Raw genomic sequence first — 23,576 nt, 5'->3', positions numbered from 1 at the left:
GCAGAAGCTCAGGGGGGGAAGCACGGATCCTGCTGAACCCAGGCCAAGACTCTGCTCCCCGCAGAGTCACCTGTAAATGAAGCAGCTGAAAGGAGAAACTAAACCAAGAGGTAGCCACAGATTCAGCAGAAAAAGACCAAGAGAACTTTCCAGAGTTTTCTAGAAGGCTCTGACTAGTGTATCCCTGGTGCAAAGCTGGTCTTGGGTCGTTGGGACTGATGACACACTCATGCTAGTGCCCTGGATGAAGTTTCCAAACATGAAATCTTAGGAAATCTGGAAGGCTAAGTAACAGCACAAGGACCCGCTGTGCTGTGTCGTTCATCTTTCCTCACCCTCCTCTCCAAACCGCATTATTTCTTTTCCGGCCCACCTGAGACTCTAGAAGTCTAGATGGGAAAGGGCTTGATGGCTGGGCTCCTCATTCTCTCCCATTTCAAGGTGAAGAAGAACATTAGGGCTCTACACGTGTTAGGGGTGGGGAGCCACGCAGGGCTCCTGGGTCCTCTCCTCCAAAGACGGGCCAGCCCTGCCCCTGGCCGGGAGCCCCGCCCCTGGCAGGGAGCCCCTCAGTACCTTGTGGGTGAGGGAGTGCTGCTTGAGGTGGTGGGGCTGCACGAACTCCATGCCACACTCGGAGCAGATGTAGGGCCGGATGTCCTTGTGCTTCATCATGTGGTTCTGCAGCTGGCTGGGGTACTGGAAGGTCTTGTCGCATTCGGAGCAGTTGTATTGGATGGGGCCCCGGTGCGTGGTGAGGTGCCTCTTCAGCTGGGCCAGGGTAGGGAAGTCGAGGCCGCACTCCACGCAGATGTTTTCCCGCCCGCTGGCGTGCTTGGCCTCGTGGGCCTTGAGCTCGCTGGGGTAGGCGAAGCCCCGGCCGCAGACGCGGCAGTTGTGCGGCTTCACCTCGCTGTGCTGCATCATGTGGCGCTTCAGGTGGCTGGTCTGCGTGAAGGCCTTGTGGCACACCTGGCACTTGTGAGGCCGGGTGCCCTGGTGCGTCAGCATGTGGGTGTGCAGGTGGCTCAGCTGCTTAAAGAGCTTCCCGCAGCGGCTGCAGGCGTGCGGCTTGATGCCGCTGTGACCCAGGATGTGGGTCACCAGGTTATACTTGGAGGTGTAGGACTTCTCGCAGGTGGGGCACTGCCAGCGCTTCTGCGCGCCGCCCACGTCCACGTAGTAGCTGTCGTCGATCTGCACGTTCACGTCCACTCGCTCCACCTTCTGCTTGGTCTCCTCGCTCTCGGGCGGCTCGGCTTTGCGGGGCAGCGGCGGCTCCGGCGGCCGCTTGGGCAGGAAGGTGTGCCGGCTGAAGGGGAAGGGTGAGGCCGAGGGCACGAAGAAGGGGAACACGAGGCCCGGGGCCACCTTGGGGTAGTAGGGGTAGGGCGCGGGCAGGAACGGAGGGGCCGCGGGCGCAGGCCACACGGCGCTGGGCTTCACGGGCTCCTGCTTGACGGCCTTGCTGCCCAGGTGCTCCAGGCTGCGGTAGAACTGGAAGCCCACGTTACACAGGTCGATCATCCGCGAGTCGTACTTGGGCCGCGGCGGCGGCGGCGGCGGGAAGAGCAGGGGGAGGTCCGGGACCCCCGGGTTCTTGCTCTCCTCGGGGTGCAGGCCGAGAGCCCCTTCTTCCGCGGGGTGGTTATAGGGCATCTTGGTGGGCATGCTCTTGCGTTTGCGAGACCCTCCTCCTTCAAAGACCCCTGGGTATCCGTCTAGCTCTCCTGGAGGAGGCTCGTACCGGAACTGGGAAAACGGCCCCCGGAGAGCTTCCGGGAAGGGGTGTCCTGGGGGAGCCTTCCCTCGGGAAACCACGGTCTGCAGGCCGTGGGGAAAGGAGGGGGCCCTCTTCACACCCAAACTGAAATGCACATCTTCGTCTTTGACCATCTTCAGTTCCTTCTGCATCCTTGGCAATTCTCCTTTAAAAAGAAAGAAATTTATTGTTTAAAAAAAAAAATCCCCTTTTTTCCATTAACATTTTTGGCTAGATGTCAGTACCAATTTATAGAGAGTAATGTTTGTTTAATACCTATCCCCGTTTATCCTAAGGCTGTTTAAAATATAATTTTTCCCCCTTGCAAACTCGGTTACTAATGTAGAAAGCACTGGCCTCTTGGAGTGGGACCCTAGGTTTCCAGTGAAAACCCAATCACAAAACCATGGCTGGGGCTGGGGTGGGAGCAGGGTATGAGAACGGGCTGGATTGAGAAGAAACCTGAGAATTCATTGGGGATTTTCCCCATCTAAGACGAGAGTACCAAGGCCCAGAGAGATGAAGTGACTGCTGAAATCCCACTTCTACTCAGTTCAGGAGTCAGAACTAGGACACCTTCTCTCAGCTTGAGATGCAATTGCATCTGCCAAATGGCGATTTAAATGTCTTTTAGGATTATTTCTTCTCTAAGTGAATTGATCTCCACTGCCTCTCCCTGTCTAAGGGCCTTTGCTGCTGGGGCATGGGGATACTGCAGGCCACACAGGAGAACAGACTTTACTGTTTACAGATCTCAGACTATCTGAATATCCACCCCCAGCAAGGCTGCTGGGGTATATCGAGCAGACAAGATCAGTGTGATTAAGAAAAGCATATACTTCAGTGTTAACAGAGTCATGTTGGCAATCTGTGCATTCTACTCTTCCACCTGAAGCAACATCAGGGAAAAAAATCCTAAGATTGTGAGTCTCTCAGACTGCACTTGTGTCTCTTCCTTCACACAGGCGTCATCATAGAGCTTGGTCTTCGGTGTTGGTGACTCCTGTGGTACCTGTGATTTCCCTGGCATGTCTGGGAGAGCCTCTGGGGCCAGAATCTCAGCCAGGGGCCATGCTTCCTCACACATGTCTCCTTGCCAGTCTTGTAGCCTCCTTGCTTGGGTACAGGTGGAAAGAACCAGATGGCTGACTTCACATTTCCAGAAAGGCCCTTTCTACCTAGATCTTCTGGGCCTGAATGGGATTGGCCCCCTTTGCTCAGCAGACGCTCTCAGAGAACCAGTCAGCCTGGTCAGGAGTCAGGTCTGGCCTCGAGCCACTGAAGACAGGGCTGGGATAGGTTCTGGATTCACCCAGGGCTCTGGCCCCTGGGAATGACCACTTGCTGAGCAGTGCAGTGTGAGGGTTCCAGAGGTGAGAGGACCAGTGATTTTCTGTAGACCCTGGTGAGGCAAATGCAATTTTATTTTGTCACCACTGACCTATGAAAGTGAAGAAACATTATTGAAGAGATGATGTGATTTTTAACATGAACGCAGAATTACGTCTGCAAATTCAGAGGTTTTACATATGCACATTTTAATTTCCTCCCTATTTTAATATGGCAAAAATTCCACCCCCCCCCCCCCCAGTTTCTGACTTGTGCATATATATACCCCACCTCTAAAATAGTAGTCTGCCCTCTCTAGAATAAAATTGTAACTCAAGAGGTTTCGAAAAGCATTGAGATTCATCCATGAACATTTCTCCAGACTGGTAAGGCAGCATCCCCTTCCTGCATAAAGATCTTAAAGAGCACTGCCGATCCCTACAGAGGTCAAGGAGAACTAGATCTGCTTCCTCCTGACCTTCTTGAGACAGAAGTCAGCTGTCTTTTCAATCTAAGGTGACAAAGAGGGCCCTGGAGGGGGGTGGGCGGTAAAAGAATTACACCCCAAAACCAAGTCCATATCAGGGATGGGGAGTATTGAAGGGGAGAGCAGAGAACAGATGTCTCCTCAGGAGGCCTTTTATCAGTCAACTTAAAACCCTGAATGGCCTCTGCAAAAATATTAACAGACTCCGAAAGACCTGAATGTTTGCAACCTACACGTTCCCCTCTATCTCTAAAAATAGCTCCACTGGCATCCATGAAAGATGTGGGATTCCCATGCAGGAGGCAAGAGAGGCATGGGTCAGCACAGGGGGTGAGGAACTGCAAGCCCTCTGGCTGGTAGTCCGTGGCTGCTCCCAGAAAAACAGCAGGTTAGAAGCCAGTTCTCTACCAGGATGTGCTGAAATAATGTGCAAAAATAAAGAACTGAAATTGTCAAAGTAGACAGCTATGGGAGAATGCAAAGAGCGTTGGTTTGAAGCCGGAGGATCTGGGTTTGAATGCTGGCTTTGTGTTAGCAGCTGTGGGAAAATGAGGAAGTTAATTTGGAGGTTTGATTTTCTCATCCGTGAAATAGGGGTTGAAATATCCCCATGGGGTTGTTGGATACTTAAAATAAGGTGTATTTGTGAAAGCTTATTAACACTGGACAGTTTAATACTGTACTCTCGCGTGGTAAGAAAGGATAAACAGGAAGGGAGGCCTGAGGTGGTAATCAGGGATTGAAGCCAACTGACCTCATGTCTGTTTTCCAAGCTGAAGCTCTTGGTCAATAGTGACTGGCATTTTGGGCCTCCTCCAACCAAGGCTATACCTATTTGCCTTGAGCTGGTCTTGTCCCAACAGGCACTGTGAACCACACTCAAAAAAGCCAATGGGAAAGACCAGGATGAGTTTATTTACTTAGTATGGGAATCAACCTTCTAGTGTAAGGATACTCTCTCATCCCTTCTCTATGGCTCTTTACTATTATGGACATATCTTCAAGTCTTACGTTCGTAACAGATGACTTTGGTTACAAAAGGGTTTTGGGATTGGGTTGGGACAAAGGGGACGGGGTGGTCTCATGAGCTATTTTAGCCAGTCTGTGGGAAGCTGAGGAATTGTCCCTGCCTAATATAAGAGGTCACTTTCCCAGAGACAGAGGACCTGTATGTCAAATTCAAAGTCTCAGACACTGGGGCAGTGCTGAGTCAACAATGGCAAACCAGCTCTTGCAGCTCCTGCTCCTGTGAGGGCAGAGACTGGGTCTGTTGGATACACTGCTGGTTTCCAGACCCCAGCGTGATGCCTGGCACAAGGCAGGTGATCAATAAACCGCTGTGGGATGAGAGAAGAAATGAATGGTTCTTACTTTTATTCTTAAAGTCTCCATATGGAAACTTTTATGTTGAATTTTATTATATCTTACATTTATATAGACCGCAGGTGACTTTTGGAGGACATACCTAATCAGATCATGAGGACACATAAATTCTCAGGCAGTCACTGTGGGAAGAACCCAATATATACACCTTGCGTGTGCTTTTGTTTGGCTCAGTTCCCAAGGATATCATCCTCTGAATTGACTCTCAGATTCAGGGTAAGCCCTAAATCCTGGCTGTACTAATGCTAGGGTACAAGGTTCTGCAACTCAGTCAGAAAAGAGGTGCCTGGAAAGTCCAAAAGGTGGCAGTTAGAAAGACCCCTGGATTGAAACTGTGAAGCATAAACCAGGAGTGGGTGATTACCCTCACTCTTCCACCCCAAGGAAATGTCTGGGAAGTTAGTAGCAGTCTATCCTTTGTACTAACGTGAGGGTGGAGAGGGAGCAGCCTTAGAATAATCATGCATTTTCATTGCTGTAGTCAAAGAATGTTCTAAGGTCCCTGGCTTTCTTCCATGTATACTCAGCCACCAAACCCAATAGGCCGTAAGTCACGAAGCACATGGTTTGAGGAGGAGAATACTGGGTTGATCTATTCTAGAGGAAAATGGGGTTCAGGATGTCTTCTCTAACAGGTGTTACCCATGAGAGTTAGTTAATGAGGAAATGGGGAATGAATGGATTTTAAAAACAAAAACAAAATCTCCTCTTTGAACCATAAAGATCAATTAGAAATACAAGGCTTAACCAAGAAGAAACTACATTTAGTTTTGGGGAAAAAAATTCTTCTAATAATGCCCTTTAATTGGGAATTCACCTACTGCACCAAAATATAAATATCCCCCAGATAAAATTACTGGTATTTTGTGGTTCTCATTGGAATGGAAGTTCAGTCCAGTAAATGCTATTAGAAGAGTCACTCTGAGTCAGCATCCCAGGGGCAGATCTGTTTATCCTCATTCCACAACACTGATTTCTATTCATTCTGAAATTGGTGAAAGAATATATTCTCTGATATTCTTTATTCCTTGAAGGTTCCCAGTGTTTCCTTGGAAAACATTACATTTTCCTATTGGAGACGCTGACTTCCCTTTTAGTTTGAGAGAGTGGCATTGTATTTACGTGGTCAGCCCTGCAGCTCTGACCTCAGCAAAGATGGAAGCAGGGAGGAGGTGCAAGTGGAGAAGTTGAAGCATAAGAAGCAGCAGTGAGAGCAGCGAAGGGTGGGGAGTCATGGGAGGATAGCAGGAAGGCAGGAGGGGAAATGCGTGGATTGACTGCCAACCTCTCTCTATTCATACAAAGGGATATTATTATAAGGCTCCTCCAAAATGGGATTTTATTGGATCACCTGGTTCTTTCTGAATTTGTGGTAGCAGAAAAAGACTTTGAATCTTAGAATTAAACATTCTGATGATTCAACATAATTGTCTTACTATATATGTGGTTGTACTGCTGATTTCCTCATCTGCAGGTGTTTGGCAAGTAATGATTCAGTCTTGAGTTCCCGATATTGGCAGGAACAGAAGGATCTCTGTATGCATCTGGCAGGTAGAGCATTGTGTTCTCAAGAAATAAATGGTCTGCCTTGTCACTCCCTGGATTAGATGGAGACTCCAGAAGAGGGAACCAGATGCCTGTTAGCCAGACCCCAGGGCCCTTCTGGATGCTCCTGTGTCCCCTGTTTAGTTTGTAAACCTGAATTCCTTTCATTTTATTATAAAAAGTAATCTATCCGCCCATAGCATGAGTTGAGTTTCCTAGGTTGGTCAGAAAATATTAATTGGTAATGAGACCTATTCACATGTGCAATAGTTAATTGAACTCACATAATGTTTTTTTTTAAGTTACTAAATACCACCAAGACATAACATAAAGTCAAATTTTGTTTTCCATTGTTTAAATTGTCCATAATGAGCGTGCATACATACTATTTACGTATAGATATAGATATGATTTTAAAGAGTCCTTCTTAAAACAACAAGAAATTCAGCTACTAACTTGCGTAGGTTAATGAATGTGGGTTTCATTTAGGAAAGTGCTTAATGCCTAGATCTAGTTTCTGAAAAGCACTAGTTACTTGAACACTGGAACAGCTGCTAGCATGTAGGGTTATCACTGTCCTCGTGACCCATTTAAAGGAAGGAAATGAATTGGAGATAATGACTTAGCAGTTCTCTCTCCCAACTCTCAGAGCTAATATATCAGCCAGGGATGGAGCTCCAACTGGAATGTTAGAATTTTTCTCCTAATTTCTTTGGAGTATCCTTAGAATATATCTAAATTTTATTATTTCATGTTCATAAATTAAGTAAACTTGATATACCCACTCCTAGCTAAGCCAATAAATACATGCATGTTTAAAATTTAGTCTGAATTTAGTCTGTCTCTGAAAATGACAGCATATTTGGTCTGTTGGACCTTCGAATCGGTAGATAATACCAGAAAATGTGACCCTCTGGCAAGCAAAAGTAGTAAGAACCAACACATAATAGATGCAGTTAGCCATGTGTGGAAGGAACCTATTTCAAAAATGTCACTCAAGGCAATAGTTTTGTGGAAAGGGGAGCAAAAATCTGTTTTGTATCATAATTGTCATATTTGTCAAAACTCATGGAACAAAAGAAATAAATTTTACTGTGCATAAATTCAAACTAATTTTAAAAATATAAAAGAAATGTACAAAATGCCCTTCTGTATATTATAAAAGACATAATTGAGGATATTTGAGAAATACCCAGCAGTAGTTAAGATGACCAGACTCTACACTCTAATCAGTTCATATCTTTAGAAAGCATCCAATAACACACATATGGTGTATAAAGAGGGGTCTTTGTTTTTAAGAATTTGATGATCCAAATTCCTGCTCTGTCCAAAGGGGAGATGTTATATATGGCCGATACCAGGTTTTTTGTTTTTGTGTGTATTCTATTCAGCAAGAACTTTGTGAGGCAGGGATTGTGCGTTAAACTGTATCCTTCCAGGTCTTCTAATCTTTGGCCCTGCTTGCGTGTTCAGCAAATAGTCTTCTCTAATTGCTCCAACATGCTTTGAAATGTAAGTTACTCTGCCTTTAGTGGGGAAGATCATTCTGGTGACTAGAAAATATGCTCCTACCCCTTGTCAATTAATAGGTTGATATTGACATTTAGGTCCATAGATCACTCTTGTGAATGAATCATTTCCCCCAAGACTGATTAATGGAGTCTCTTAAAAAATGGAACTGGTGAATCTGCAAGCCTGCTGACCAAATCCTGAATCATGGCAGTCCCACCAGGAGCCGATACTCTGTGAAGTCTACCTGTGTAGCCAGCTATCTTCTTTCTGATACCTTTCATTGAAGATATTAACCAGAGTGTCCCAAGTTTCTACAGGGCAGGAGGTGGAAAGAACCTAACCTATTGGAGGCTTTATGGAGACTCAGAGGTGAAACTTGCCTTTCCACCAGAGTTGGAAGAACATTTCCCACTTTTCTGAACCTATTGGAGGCTTTATGGAGACTCAGAGGTGAAACTTGCCTTTCCACCAGAGTTGGAAGAACATTTCCCACTTTTCTGAAGTCTATCGTGTTTGTTCCACTCATTGACTGGGTCCTGTGCTGCTAGTCCCCTTTCTGTGTGGGTGAGTAGCTTGTATTTCTAACAGAATCTGGTAGAAAGTCAGAAACATGCCTGTTGCCTTATATATTGTTGGGATTCAATAACTGCTTGGGAATTTACTTGGCAGGTGCCATGTTCTAGCTTGCTCTTGCTCTATGATCCCAAGCAGAATTTTGCCATTACTTGAAAGAAGAAATGACTGGTTTACTTGGCCTGTTCCAATTGATCCTGAGCCAACTTCACATCAATGAACTGCCAAGAACATCTCCAGTGAGGAAGGGGCTTTCGGGAAGGTGTGGCAATGACTAGGATTGTGCTTCCCAGAAAACATGGTCCCCTCTGCTTTATCCTGGCTCAGAATCTTTGGCCAGTGTGTGCCCTATTCTGTTGACCTGGAAGATGGAATGTCCTGTAACACTGAAATGAATGAATGTGGGAGGGCTCTGGAAATGCCTAAGGGGACAGTGACCACATGCCTGAGGGAGGCCTCTGAGGGAGTATGTCACCATTCTAGCAAACAATATCCCAGGAGGGCAGGCCACCACCATTTCTCCTGCTTACTCAACAGCACCAAGTGCTCCGTGATCTCCAGGCAAATACTCATTAGCTTTGTGGAAATGCCCATCCTAATGGGCAGATGGATCTGAGACCTCATCCTTTCTTTTTATTTTAACATGGGTCGGGTTCCTGCTCTTTTCCTGCCTTCTGGTGAATAGTCATTCCTTTTTCCTTTATGCTTTTTAGTTCAAGATTTTTTCATTGACCTGCTTCATTGCTGATTCTTGTATTCATTCTACTCACTAAAACCATTCTTGGAAAATATATGTACTTATAAAATATATAGACTCATCTCCCCATGTACTTGTACACATAGTCTATTTTTGGAAAGAAATACAGGAATTTTGTAGTATTAGTTGCCTCGCCAGAGAAAGACTGTATGGCTGGAGGCAGAAGGCTTGAAAGTCTAGCCGCTAGTCTGAAGGAACAGTTCCATCAGTCTGTAGGAAGATGCTGCTCAGTTGTACAACTCCCTGCACAGAGAGGAGACTTTTAATTACATACCCTTTCAACTGATACAATTATATACTGTGAGTAACTTAGTTATTCAAATACTTGCATTTAAAATATAAAAATGCATATTGTCTTTCAAACAGCAAATATTCAGACAAAATTAGTATTGAAATCCCCTTCCTTTTGAAAGCTGAACAATTCTCTTTATACGTTTCCCTGGACTCTTTTTCTGCCCAACATCTTTTGATGCCCGGGCAGCAGAATAATTAGAGTTCTGGCGCCCACATTTTTACCTCTGACCTCGGATAAGTCACTGAACCTCTGAACCTTCCTCTGCTTACCTAACAGCAGAGTTTACCCTGGTTTATACTTTGGGCATGCAGCTTTATGACCCAGGCTTGTATCATCAAGGAAATAAGTATAAGCAACCACAAAGACCACATGAAGAAAGTCACAAATAAACTACATTCAACCACAGGTAAACTACATTCAATCTTGAAAGTTCAGGTTTGGAAGAAAAGCTATGACTAACCTAGATAGCATATTTAAAAGCAGAGCCATTACTTTGCCCACAAAAGTCCGTCTAGTCAAAGCTATGGTTTTTCCAGTAGTCATGTGTGGATGTGAGAGTTGGACCATAAAGAAGGTTGAGCGTCAAAGAATTGATGCTTTTGAACTATGGTGTTAGAGAAGACTCTTGAGAGTCCCTTGGACTGCAAGGAGATCCAACCAGTCCATTCAAAAGGAGATCAGTCCTGGGTGTTCATTGGAAGGAATGATGCTAAAGCTGAAGCTCCAGTACTTTGGCCACCTGATTTGAAGAGCCGACTCATTGGAGAAGACTCCGACACTGGGAAAGATTGAAGGCGGGAGGAGTAGAGAACGACAGAGGATGAGATGGTTGGATGGCATCACCGTCTTGATGGACATGTGTTTGAGCAAGCTCCTTGAGTTGATGATGGACAGGGAAGCTGGTTGTGCTGCAGTCCATGGGGTCGCAAAAAGCTGGACATGACTGAGCATCTGAACTGACTGTCTCATTTCCCCAAAAAGATAAGTCTGACTTCAGGATTCACAGTGATTACAGAATCACACTCAAATATGATGAATCCCGTTTCTCCATTCTGCCCAGCCCTGAGTTTTTCCTCGGCTCTCTCCCCAGGACTGAGAAGGAACTCCAAGACGCTAAGGATGAGACTGTTGGATGTGGGCGATGTCAAGTCCTCCCCACCCCGGAACCTCGAGGTAGTTAACTTAAAAGCTCCTTTCAGACCAGAAGTATCATTCTATTTATGCCACTGCAAAATCATAAAATGTCAAAGCACAAAGTGTGCTCCAGCCCTCAGATAGAGTTAGTCCCTCTTTCCTCTCAGTCCCCAAGTCTGTACCCACACCCTTGATATAGCTTCCTCCCAGAGTACTGCAGCAATCTGCCTCCCCACCACTCTGTGACCCCCTTGAGGTCAGGACCAGTTCCCAAACTTTTCTCTGCCTTCTCTGACTTGTACAATGACTGGTACTCACTAACATTTTTAAGTGATTCATTTTCAAATTGCAATAATTTTCTAGTCTTAAAATGATTTTATTCTGTTTTTATCTGTAATAATATATAATGTAATACAGTTTAGGATTTGTTATTGCTTCAGCATGTCTCTGATTCTGAGGTTTTTCTTTATCAGGTTCTCCTTTCTAATAAGTTCTCTCTCATCCACCCCAAATGTTAACTTTCTGCATAGAAAAAAGGACCGAGAAGTCAATTTGCCAACACCTAACCACCTTGACCATTCATTCTTTGGTGGTTTTTACAACATTTTGTTCATTGTTCCTTTGACGTGACTATTAGCACCTCATTTTCTTTCCGTTCCCATACCTAGGACTCTAGTTCAAGTGCCCAGCACATTACTCCAGGATTACTTTCAACAGTGTCCATCCACTTTTCCAGATCGTACTTCTCCTTTCTTCCAAATCTCTTTAATACCAATGCTAATTCCATCTTCTGAACATTCATCACCCTAATTTTCTTATGGTGATGACGTGCCTGGCAAGAACACTCCCCTTCCTGGACATCCTTTCAGTTAGGAGTTGCCTTGTGCCACAGTATTGGCCAATGAGATGTAAGCAAAGGATGCTAGGAACTTCTGAGAAAGCTTTTGCACTCCTAATGCAGAAACCACCCACTTTATCCTTTCCTGTCTCTTTTTTCTGCCTGAAACATGGATACGAGGCTGGAGATGGAGCAGTCATATTGGAACAGTGAAGTGATAAGGTTAATGACAATGCCTTCCACAAAGTATGGCTGAAGGCAAGAGGAAAAGTGTCACTGTGCAACTCCTGCATCCATTTGGTGCTGTATTTCTTGTTATTTAAGAAAATAAATCCTTTACTTGCTTAAGAAAATGTATTCAGAGTTCTGTGGCTTGTAGCTAAATATATTCCCCATCTGATACACAGAGCAAATCAAGTGTAAATCTCTCTCTCTGACCTTCAAAGTCCTTTATAAGCAGGTCCAATTCAATTCCCTTTGTCTCTAAAATCCCCTCAACCCAGTGGAGAACACTCTTTCACTGTTTTCTACATGGGGCAAACTAACTCTTACCTCTTTGCCCTTGATTAGACTGGTTGGTCATCCAGGAATATTCTTTCTATTGACCCACCTCATCTTCCAGACTGAACTTAAATTCAGCTTCTTCCTGTAACTTCTTTTGCTACTCTTATAGCGAATTATCTCTCCCAAGAAGATAAATTCTATTGCATGATCTTAAGGAGGGGTGAACTAAATACAGTGTTTTTCCTTGAATTAAGCTAATTATTTCATGGGTAGGTTTTGTTTTTCCAATCTATGTGTAAGCTGTCTTCAGCCCAGGATTCATCCTCTTCTCTCTCCCATTGTGCCCTGCATGACACAGATTGCCACGGAGGTACCCATCACAGAGTTGCTGCTGGACCCGGATTCTCCTACCATCCATGGCTATATTTGCTTTTTAAAACAGATTTGTCTGCGGCTTTAAGAGCACATGTGAATTTAGGTTGTGTTTTCTTCTGATAAAATTAATATTACCATTAGTTGCCAGTTCATAATCAGTATGAATTAATTTGCCATGTGGAAATATTTCGCAGTAGCAAACATCACTGATTCTTTATTATTGTGAGCATTACATTGGATTCATATGTTGTTGGTAGCACATCTATTGGGAGATCAACCTCCAGTCTCTTAAATCTGAGTTTTGGGCATGAAGAGGATGTGAGATTAAACAAGGAGAAATGGCTCCCATTTCTCCTTGTCTCAGAAGCAGCTACAGTGGCCAGTTAAAAGGCTTGACTTGGGGGAGAAACACACATCTACTCTCAGGCTTCTGCTCTCAGGCTCCTGTTCTGAGCTGGAGTCAGGTGGCTGCAGGGACAGAACTGCCCAAAAGCCTCCTCGGAGGGCAGAGTTCCCCTGCTGAAGGCAAAGGAGGAAAAGAGAGAAGAGGGGAAAATGCCACGGTGGATCAGACCTTCGAGGGTTTAATTACTCGTCTAGGAAATTGAAATAATAGCAAGATTCATATCTTGGACAGTTTTGTGTCCTTCCTTAGGCATTTCAACTGTGAAAATCTAAAAGGACATTAGTGTAGGGAGGAGTTGTCCAAATTCAGAAATGAAGGTTATTGGAACGTCTCAGTTTTTCTCATTTTTTCTTCAATGAGATATTACCACATTTATGTCCTTACTTTCTTCCTCTCTGCCTCAAACACACACACACAAACCTGTACACATACTCACAGGCATTGCTCTATTCTGTGTGTGTCTTGTATTAACGAAATAAAAGTACATCCAGTATGGAGATTCCATAAGAAATTAAAAATAGAACTACTATACAATTCAGCAACTTCACTGCTGGGTACATACCCAAAGAAAACAAAGCTGTTATCTCAAAGAGATATCTGCACTCCCACACTTGTTGCAGCATTACTCACAATAGCCAAGGTATGAAAACAACTTAAGTCAACCTAAAGTTATGCAATCTAAAGTTTGTAAATGTAAAGGCTTCCCTGGTGGCTTAGATGGTAAAGAATCCTCCTGCAATGCAGGAGACCTGGGTTTGATCCCTGGGTCAGGAAGATCCCCTGGAGAAGGGAACAATCACCAATTCCAGCATTCTTGCTGGAGAATTCCATGGACAGAGGAACCCGAAGGGCTACAGTCCATGGGGTCACAGATAATCGGACACAACTGAGCAACTAAGCACACACAATCTAAAGTTAACAATCCCCCCTCTGCCAGCTCTCTCCTACTCAGCCCCAGCTTTATTTTGCTGGTAAGTACTACCTGGAAAATAGTGTGTTAGAAAATATCTTGGCCATTCATCTATTTATTCTCCACCTTCTCCACTGGACCATAAGCTTCATGAGACCAGGTACCTTGCCTATGCTCATCACTGTTCAACCCACCTAAAAGACTGCCTGACACATAGTAGGTCAACAGATTTGGATTATTTGGGAGGTTTTGAATATGTAGCACTCCCCCCACACACACCTAAAAAAAGGAATGCCTAGCACCCTCCCTAGACCTATATTATATCAGGATTTCTAGGGGTGGGGCCCCAGGTCAAGCATTGATGCTTTTGAAGGGCTCTGTAGGTGATTGTCATGGTCATTCAAGCTTAAGAACTACTTTAAGAAGTTGCCTGAATACAGAGCCTATACAACGAGGGTAGCATGAGTGGGCATGGGAGTGGGGTGGAGGAGGGATTCTGATGAAAGGACCCCTGTGACTCACAGTCATCCCTGCCTTTCCACCACCCACTCAGGCTCCTGGATTTGGGCTGTGGGGGTGAGGAGAAGATTCTTCTCCATGCCAAGGCTGAGTTGATGAGATACAGCCCATAGCAGTGGCCTTTCTGGGGTGCAGGTAATCCACAAAAGAAGGCATCCTGGATAGGTAATGCTGTACCTGGTGAGAAAGTGGGCAGACCCTCCTAATCTCTCTCCTCCCAGGCCTAGCCACCTTGCAAGAAGCTGGGCTGGAGAATTGCACCCATCCCCAACCCCCACCACAGGGATGGGTCCTCTTGGCTCTTTTAACCTGCAAAGGTTGACAATGAGGAAGAGGGTACGAGATTTTCTCCCTGCATGACTATGATACTTCTGAAAGGTTGAGTTGCGGGATTTTTTTTTTTTTTTTTTCACTTCTCTCTTGGAAATCACCTCCATATGCTGATTGGACCGAGGACAAGACTTCTTCTTTACACTGAGAAAGCATTTTCCACTATATTTAGGAGACAAGTGGGACTACTATTTTCTCAGCTTCCTTAATGGATTTCAATGCCATTTGTCAAGGTTGGTTTTCTTTAAAAATCTTTTTTTAATTTTCTAACAACAAACAACTAGATGTAAAATCTTCCAATGTACTTTGATTGATGGTTCACACCTTTTGGAATATCTAGCTCATAATTTTAGAAGGAAGCAGCTGGTACTCTTGACATTTAATTCCAACAAAATGCCTCATTCAATTCCCCCTCTCCCAGATAGGGTACACAGCCTATTGGAAAATAGTAATACTGATCCAAATGTCCACATTAAGTGTGGAGGAACGGTAGCGTAAGCTTTTAACATCCTAGAAGCTGAGCTAATGGCATTGAAATGGCTCTTCTTAAGAAAACATGACTGTGGCAAGAAAAGGTGGCTCTTTTAGTTGCTATTGATATCTGCATGGGGGACCTTTGAAACTAGGGTAAATGCATAGGTGTTTGTTCCTGAGACAGGTAACGGTTTTATCCAAGGGCCTTTGCTGTAAATCAATGGCATAAATATTAATAATGACAGCTATTGTTAACTGAGGACTCACTGTATGCAAGGCTTATACATGGATTCTCTTGTTCATTCACTACCGTTATAATCCCTATTTATAGATAAGGTACTTGAGGTATAATGAGTATAAATAATGTCTAAGGTCACGTCTTGAAAGTGGTAGTTCACAAACCACTTGTTGGCACACCTTTACTATAAAGGAGCAAAGAGTAAATTTTTTTTGGCTCTGTGAAGCCTACGGAGTCCATTGCAACTAGTCAACCCTGCTGTTGGAGCAAAAGCAGCTATAGTTGCCATGTGAACAAATGGGCGTGTCTGTGTTCCAATAAAACTTTATTGGTGATATGTATATAAATGGAAGAGAGAGAGAAAGGACTATATCTTAATAAAATTGGAAAAAATATTAATTAAACATCACTAAATTACATTAACTTTAAAGGCTACCATATTGTATGGTTGGAAAAAACCCTTTATTTACAAGGGCAGGTGGGGGGCCGGATTTGGTCCTGAGGCAGTGGTTTGCCAACTGTTGCTCTTCGCCTCTCCTGAGGCCTTTTGCTGGACTCTTACTTCAATAATCCTCTTTCAGGATCATTTACATTTATGTATGAGCCATTGAGCCTACTTATACAATGACCGACTGAGCAAATAATTGTTATTTTTTAGTGAGTCATATTCTCTTTAATGCCAGCAACATTCTAAATGTTATGATAGGAAAGGGCTTCTGGAGGGGTGGGATTATAAGCCAACAAGGACCCCTCAGAGGAAAGCCTCTGGGAGCATCTTAGGTCTCAGGAGCTTGTAAGCTGGCATGATGGAAGCTGCTGCTGCTGCTAAGTCACTTCAGTCGTGTCCAACTCTGTGTGACCCCATAGACGGCAGCCCACTAGGCTCCCCCGTCCCTGAGATTCTCCAGGCAAGAATACTGGAGTGGGTTGCCATTTCCTTCTCCAATGCATGAAAGTGGAAAGTGAAAGTGAAATCGCTCAGTCGTGTCCAACTCTGTGCAACCCCATGGACAGCAGCCCACCAGGCTCCTCTGTCCACGGGACTCTCCAGGCAAGAATACTGGAGTGGGTTGCGATTTCCTTCTCCACATGATGGAAGAGGAGCTGGGTTTTCCAGCATCTGCTCTGTGCCAAGCCCTGTGCAGAGGCTCTCCGTGCTCTCTCTGTCTCCAGAATGTCTATAGACAGCTCCTTCCATATATCTTCAAGGAGGCCCTCAAAAACATACAAACCAGTAAGATAAAAGACCTGAAGAAGATGGAATCCTATATCACCTAATCCCCACATCAATCCTGCAAGACAGTCACCATTATTCCATTTTATAGATAAGAAATAGAAGCTCAGAAGGTAAGTTACTTGCCTGAGGTCAGACAGTAAGTAAGTGGCTGGGCTGGCATTTCATAGCAGACGTGCCCAGTTTCTTTGCCTGTATACCTTCTAGTTGGCCACACTGCCCCTTCGTAGTGGCCTGTGCTCCTCACCTTACTTCATAACTCAATCACTGAGTGAGTTTGCAAAGTCAGTTCAATTTGAAATTGTTTGCTTCTACTCTGTAAAAATGAGGGTGGGAAACCTTGGTGTATCCTACTCATTTGACATAGTTGCAAAGATAATCAAGCAAGATAGAACATGTGAAAGATTCTAGCAAAGTGTGAAACTCTGCGAAGGTACCCTGGTGGCATGTGTCAGAGGACTGGTCAGAGCTGTGGGAAGGCAGCAACTTTCACCTCTTGCCACACTGCTAGCCACTGAAAGGGTTTCCTTGCCCCCAGGGAGCCCCGGGCCACTGAATCATTCAGGTTGCCCAAGTCTGGGCAGGAATTAGCCCCCCCAAAATCCCCTGAAATCAGCCCAAAGCTTAGGAACTTTGAAAAGGTTATGGAATAGTCATCCAATTTCTGTTCACATAAATTACTCTCCTAAAGGCACTGGTGGCATCCCCACCCCTCCCCACATTGCCTTCCTCCTACTTCCATTCCTCGAGTTTCAAAAGGGGTTCTTTTTGAAAGAATACATGTAAATCCAATCCTTTCTCCCAGATCTAACCCCTGCTCTGCTCTTTCAATGACATGATAGGGAATGTGGTATCAGATGACTTTCACAGGTCTTTGCCTCAAACCTGTGACCTTTCAAAACGCTTGGCTAAAAGTTAGACAGGATGAGATGGTTGGGTGGCATCATTGACTCAATGGACATGAGTTTGAGCAAGTTCCAGGAGATGGTGAAGGACGTGGAAGCCTGCTGTGCTGCAGTCCATGGGGTCGCGAAGAGCTGGGCATGACTGAACGTCTGAACAATAACAACAAAAAGTTAGGAACTAGAAAAGTGGAGTATCTTGATTATATTAGGAAAAAATTTCCATATGTCAGAAGTCACATAACATTCAAAAAGGAAATGGCAAACTGGAAAAATATTTGCAACACAGGACACAGAACTAGTATTAATATCTAAGATCTTCTACAAATCAGTCACAAAAGTAACTACTTAAAGTGGAAAACTGGGCAAAAACCATCAAAAAGCAATGCACAAGACCAATTCAAGAGACAAATAAAAAAAGATTTTGGCTAGTTTCAAGTAACTCCAGATATGCAATTCTTACGGAATCATCAAAGTGGCAATGTTTAGGTAAAACATACAGGATTATATCTGTTATATCTGGCATATTTAAATTGTGTGTGTGCATGCACACACTCACATGGGTGTGTGTCATCTCTCTATAAAAACCTACACCTGTCTGAGACAGTTTGGTTGACTGGAGAGAATGCTATTGGAGACAAAGATTGAACTGAATGTCAGATTTAAAACTTATGGAAACCACATATACAAACGTAGCCAAGATTTCAACTCTGAGGATTTGGACAGAGGGAGAAAGAAGCAGATATATTTAAAGAGGAAGCAGTCTCCAAAACTCTTGTTTTGCAAAAATGTCTGGAATGAAGTTTACAGAGCCTGAGGCTCCATCAAAGACAAAATCATATGGGAGAAAAATCCATTCATGAAACTAACTCATCCTAATGCAAATGACATTTTATGATTAGAGACAGAAACTGGTGTGAAGGACATTTTCTAAATCAATGTAAAAGTGTGCAGAAATAACTGGATCTAAGTTGACTAAGAATTGTGTGACAAATTGATGAGGTGGTGAGAAAAAGTCAATTAAGATACTGATGGGCGTGTTATAAGAATCTGAATGCTACAAGGCTGAATCTAGAAGATTCTGGGTAAAGACCGTTTCCTTGGAAGGATTAGGAAAAGAAAGAGTTCTTTTAAGTGCTTTTCCATGGCCTGTTTTCTGTCCTTTATAGATTTTTGACTTTGAGTGGTTGGGATGGGCTGGCTCCTCCTGCCCCCTCCAATAATGGGTTGATTCTATTAGATTATTGATCTTCTCTGGCTTTCTTACAAAAAGGGTACATTTGATAACATCATTTAATGGGGCACTTGAGAAATGGCCCCTTTCAAGTGCTCATCTGCATTTGTCCTGATTGAAGAACTGGTGAGACTAACAGATAGAACTAAACACCTTTCCACTGAGGGTCTCACCTGGTAAGAGGTGACTCATTTGGGTCCATTTAATAATAACAAAAAATGTGAGCAAAGCCAGTCTAGAGTTTAGGGCATTACCTATAATTTCAAAACATTTGAGTTTCAGCAACTCTATAGGGACTGATGAAAAATTCAATGAAAGTGGAGAATGATCCTGCCTTAGAACTTCTGAGGGAGAATTAAGCAAGCCATAATATAGTGACCCTTGGTATAGCTTATTCTAGAAGAAATGAGTTCTGTGCCAATCCTTGTTTTCTGAACTTCATGTGAAGAGTGTGTGAGATATTCAAAGAAGGAGAGAGCACCATATGTAGATACCTTACAACTGACAGGTGACTCAGCTCTCTCAGCGCTATCTAGGCTGCTGGCAAATGACAGGATACAAAGCCCACGCAGTGTGGTGGTTAGCAGAAAAACTGGAAGAAAGTCATGCAATCTGTTTAGGTAAGCTGGCTATTGATCAAGACGGATTACAAGATAAAATGAATTGGGACTAGAATTAGATTAAGGTGAGCAACTCTATACAATTTATTTTTAATGACCTTTAAATAATATAATTCATTACCATTTAAAAATTTAATACTGCAGTGTTTAAAGAAGAAAATGAAAATGATCAGTAATACCACCACCCAGAGTAACTGTGGTAATATTTTTGGTCTGTTTCTTTCCAGTCTTTTACTATGCATGAATACATTTTCTTTTATAATACTGATTATTTACTATATATCTCTATGCAATATATAATTAATTCTGTGATAGACTACTTCATACATAAATCTTGGTTGAGTTTCTATTGTTTCCTTAAATTAAATTCTCCAGAAATAGAATTACCTAGTCAAAAGATATGAATTTTCAGGTCTCAACACATATCACAAAATTGATTTCTGGGAAGGTCAACCTAATTTATTCTTAAATTATCCACTTCTTTAAATATATCTTTTTACCTTCTATGGAACCTTTCATTTTTCACTTGAAATTAAATAAGCTCCTAAACTTGGCTCAACATTGTAATAGGAATAAAAAACAAATCTAGGTCTATTCAGAGAATTGTGACTTTGTGGTGACATACTGAGATAATTCTCAACTTTCTCAAAAACTTTCATATCCATTATTACATTTAGTCCCCACAAAAAAATCCCTGAGGTGAAAATTAATTTTAGAATGTTTTAAGCATGAGAGAGTGTTTCAGGCATTATCTTGTTCAGATTTTATTAATGCTTCCATCTGACAGAGGGATAGGGAGGACATGGGAGTTTTAAAGTTCTAGAGTCTAAGTGTTTGGAATCTCGGTCCGTAGATTACCTTCCCACTGGATGAGGGAACTCTGTGCTGGTCCCTTTAAAGCTTTGTGTTACTCCTAATTGCCTCCTCCCTCTGCATTGTTTTATCAGTGTTATTGGGAACTACACCATTCAATCTCTCCTTGTTTATAGGGATATGAAAATCTGGACTGAGACTCATAAGCAGAGACAGAGCAATCTGTAAAGAAGCACTTTATCAATGATGTGGATGATGACCTAGAAAAGTACCCCCAAGAGTATGTAGATGACAATGAGAAAGTCAGGTCTGAACTTGCGGTGAACTTGATAAACCAACGTGGTTAAGGGAAATAGTGAAAACAAGTTTAGAACTCCAGGCTCAATATATTTTAGTACCAGACTGTTCTGATCATGAGGACTGCCGAATGCTGGAGTGTTCTAAGACTCAGGGGAAACTGTTTTCACTAGTAATTCTCACCTGTTCAATGAACTAGGTAGAATAGGTGAGTTCTGTCAACAGACAGGATGAATCCTCGAGAACTGTCAAGGCTCCATCCACCCCAAAGACTGGACATTCTTTGCAGATTATCATCTGCTTAACACACTGTGGGTTACAATATGTTGCAGAGAAGTTAAAACAGCACTCTGCTGATGTTTGATGGTCTTTCACAGCCTCTGGTCAGTTGTTGCTTCATTTTCTCCCAGGGCTTCCCTGGTGGCTCAGCTGGTAAAGAATCCGCCTGCAATGCGTGAGATCTGGGTTTGATCCCTAGGTTGGGAAGATCCCCTGGAGAAGGGAACTAGGGCTACCCACTCCAGTATTCTGACCAGGAGAATTCCATGAACTAAATAGTCCATGAGGTTGCAGAGTCAGACACAACTGAGCAACTTTGACTTTCTTTCATTTTTCTCCCAGGGGTCAAATTTATTTTATTCTAAAACATCTCCATAGCATTTCCATTTGTCTTGTATGTGTATGTAATTTAAAATTTTGAGAAACCGCTTCTTAAAATGCCTGACATTTAAGAAAATCTGGCCCTGTATTGCCAAGTATCACACGTGTAGAAAGTAGCATGGTTCAGCCTGTTGAATGTGCCAGATTTTCCTTAAAATTAACATTCATGCCATATGTTGGTACCCTAAAATCAATACTACTTTGACTGATGAAAATGCAAAAAGAAAACATTCTCAGACTGAGTTCTGTTCTCTTTCTTTGTAGACACTGTTTTATGCAGGCGTTAGCAATGGTATTCTTTGGGAGTGAAAAGGAGTGGCTGCTCTTAATTCTTGGTGGGAGGTCAAACACCCAAAGGTGTGGAACCCAGAAGAGCCAGCTTGTAAGGCAAGGGAACCTAAAGGATTGGCCCTACAAGATGGGGCCTATCTACTACTCAGCTCCAGACAATGCCTTGGAGGAAACTTGGAGGTAGCTTCCTCATTCTCCTCATCCACCATGGCGGTGGAACCTCATCCATCATGATGCTCAGAAGGGCAGGGTGGAGAGGAGGGGGCTGGAAATCTCTCACTGAACTTAGAGAGGGCATTACACCAGAAATTTAGACAGTGCTCTGGCAACCCAGGGCGACAAGTGACCTATACGCACACATTGCCTGTGGGTCCCAGCTGCCGGGCCTCATGACCGACCTTTGAGGTCACATTCCCTCTGAGTCGCTCCTCTGACCCTACCTGCCCCTGCAGCAGATAGTCTCCATGATGCCAGCCAGAAGTAAATCTTGATGCCCACGGGTTGAGCAGCTGCACTGTTGTGGCTTTGCAATGTACTTTGTCCGTGTGTTTATATCACTGTGCTCCCTGGGCCCCTCTGTGGCTCGGGTAGAGTGTGGGGCTCTTCCTGACACACAGAGGGCACAAGCTTTGCTTATAAATATTGACCCTAAACCTGTCCCAAAGGGAAGGACAAGAGGGCAAGGTTATATTACCACTAAAACCACCAGACATATTTAAACTATGATGGGAATTTTGTGCCTGGGGCTTTGTTCTGCTACAGTATTAAATAAGAATGGTGCAATCTTGAAGTTGAAGCAGGCATGTACATTTGTACCATGAAGGATACACAGTATTTAAGGGGGACGTTTGAAAATCCTGCCAGTAGGAGAACCTAAAAAAGTCTGGAAATCTCTCTTTTTAAAAAAGTTTTATTATGGAAATACTCAAACTATAAGAATAGTAAAGTGAATCTCCATGTCTCACACCAAGTTTGATTTATGACGAAGCTTATTTCATCTATACCCACCCACTCCGCTACCTCACAACTAGGATGATTTTGAAGTATATCCATGACAACTTATTGTTCCATCTATACCTATTTTAGGACATATCTCAAACATAAGCACTTTTCTCTTTAAACTTAGTTATAATGTAATATCTGCAAAAATCAAGTTTCCTTAATCATTAAATATCCAGTCAATATTCAAGTTTCTCTAGAAAATCCAATTTTTTGGCTTTGGAGTGAAAGACAGGTTTTTGAAATTTTGTCAATTTTAGCCAATTTTCCACCTCTCAGATGTCATAGAAGAGTTTGGAAGGTTGAAAGGAAAGATCTCTTTGGGAGCTCTGATAATTAATATAAACAGAAGGAAAAACTATTTGGACTTCCTTCACCTGAAGTCAATGATTGTTAATACTGAAGAAGTTGTTACACATGATCCAGCCCCACCACACTTCCTTATTGTAAACCGAGGCACAGAGGAGTAAACTCTCTTCATCAAATTCACACCGCTAATTTATGACAAAGTCTTCAATTTTAAACTCTTAGAGGCTCTATTTAGGATCCTACTTATTTTGTTTTTTAAAATTGCTACAGAAGGACCTCTATGTCTAGGGCTTTTGTGTGGATTTAAGCTCTGTGTGGCTACTCTGATGGTTTAGAGCTGTGCTGTCCAAATAAGTGCTCATCAGCTACATGTGGCTTTTAAGCACATGAAATATGAATAATCTGATTTGGGACTTGCTGTACATATAAAATACACACTGGATTTCAAAAATTCAATGAATAAAAGGCAAAATATCTCATTAATAATTATTCTGTTGATTAATGTTGAAATAACATTTTATTTATTGGGTTATAAAAAATAATGTTCAAATTAAGTTCATCTGTTTCTTTTTACTTTCTTATCATGGCTACTAGAAAATATAAATTTCTTTTTGGCTCACATTTCTATTGGACAACACTAGTTCAGAGATTATCTTTTCAATGCAGGATTCCATCAGTTCATTGTACAGCCAGGCCCTGCGGCTGGAGAGACCTGGGAGAGGTCATCTATCCCACTGGTCTCTTAGCACTAAGGCTGGAAGCTAACCAAACCATCCAACAATAAATCTTATTTTTAAATATGTGTAGAACAATAAATCTCTTAACTTCCCATGGCTTGGTCTAACA

At 43.1% G+C, this 23,576-nt stretch overlaps 1 protein-coding gene across 2 annotated transcripts in view; it reads right to left on the bottom strand.

Annotated features, from left to right (window-relative positions):
• ZNF366 (zinc finger protein 366) overlaps positions 1 to 23,576 on the bottom strand; it is a 64,294-nt gene that overhangs the window by 20,053 nt on the left and 20,665 nt on the right. For both annotated transcript variants that reach the window (XM_019983012.2, XM_070774559.1), the window contains exon 2: positions 577 to 1,928. In XM_019983012.2, coding sequence (XP_019838571.2) covers positions 577 to 1,914 — 1,338 coding nt within the window. In that variant the 5' untranslated portion in view covers positions 1,915 to 1,928. The remainder of the gene's footprint in view (positions 1 to 576; positions 1,929 to 23,576) is intronic.

The sequence above is a fragment of the Bos indicus genome, chromosome 20, assembly GCF_029378745.1.
Source record: "Bos indicus isolate NIAB-ARS_2022 breed Sahiwal x Tharparkar chromosome 20, NIAB-ARS_B.indTharparkar_mat_pri_1.0, whole genome shotgun sequence".
Lineage (NCBI taxonomy): Eukaryota > Metazoa > Chordata > Mammalia > Artiodactyla > Bovidae > Bos > Bos indicus.
The sequence above is the reverse complement of the archived record's forward strand: the minus strand, read 5'-3'. Positions and strand labels throughout refer to the sequence as shown.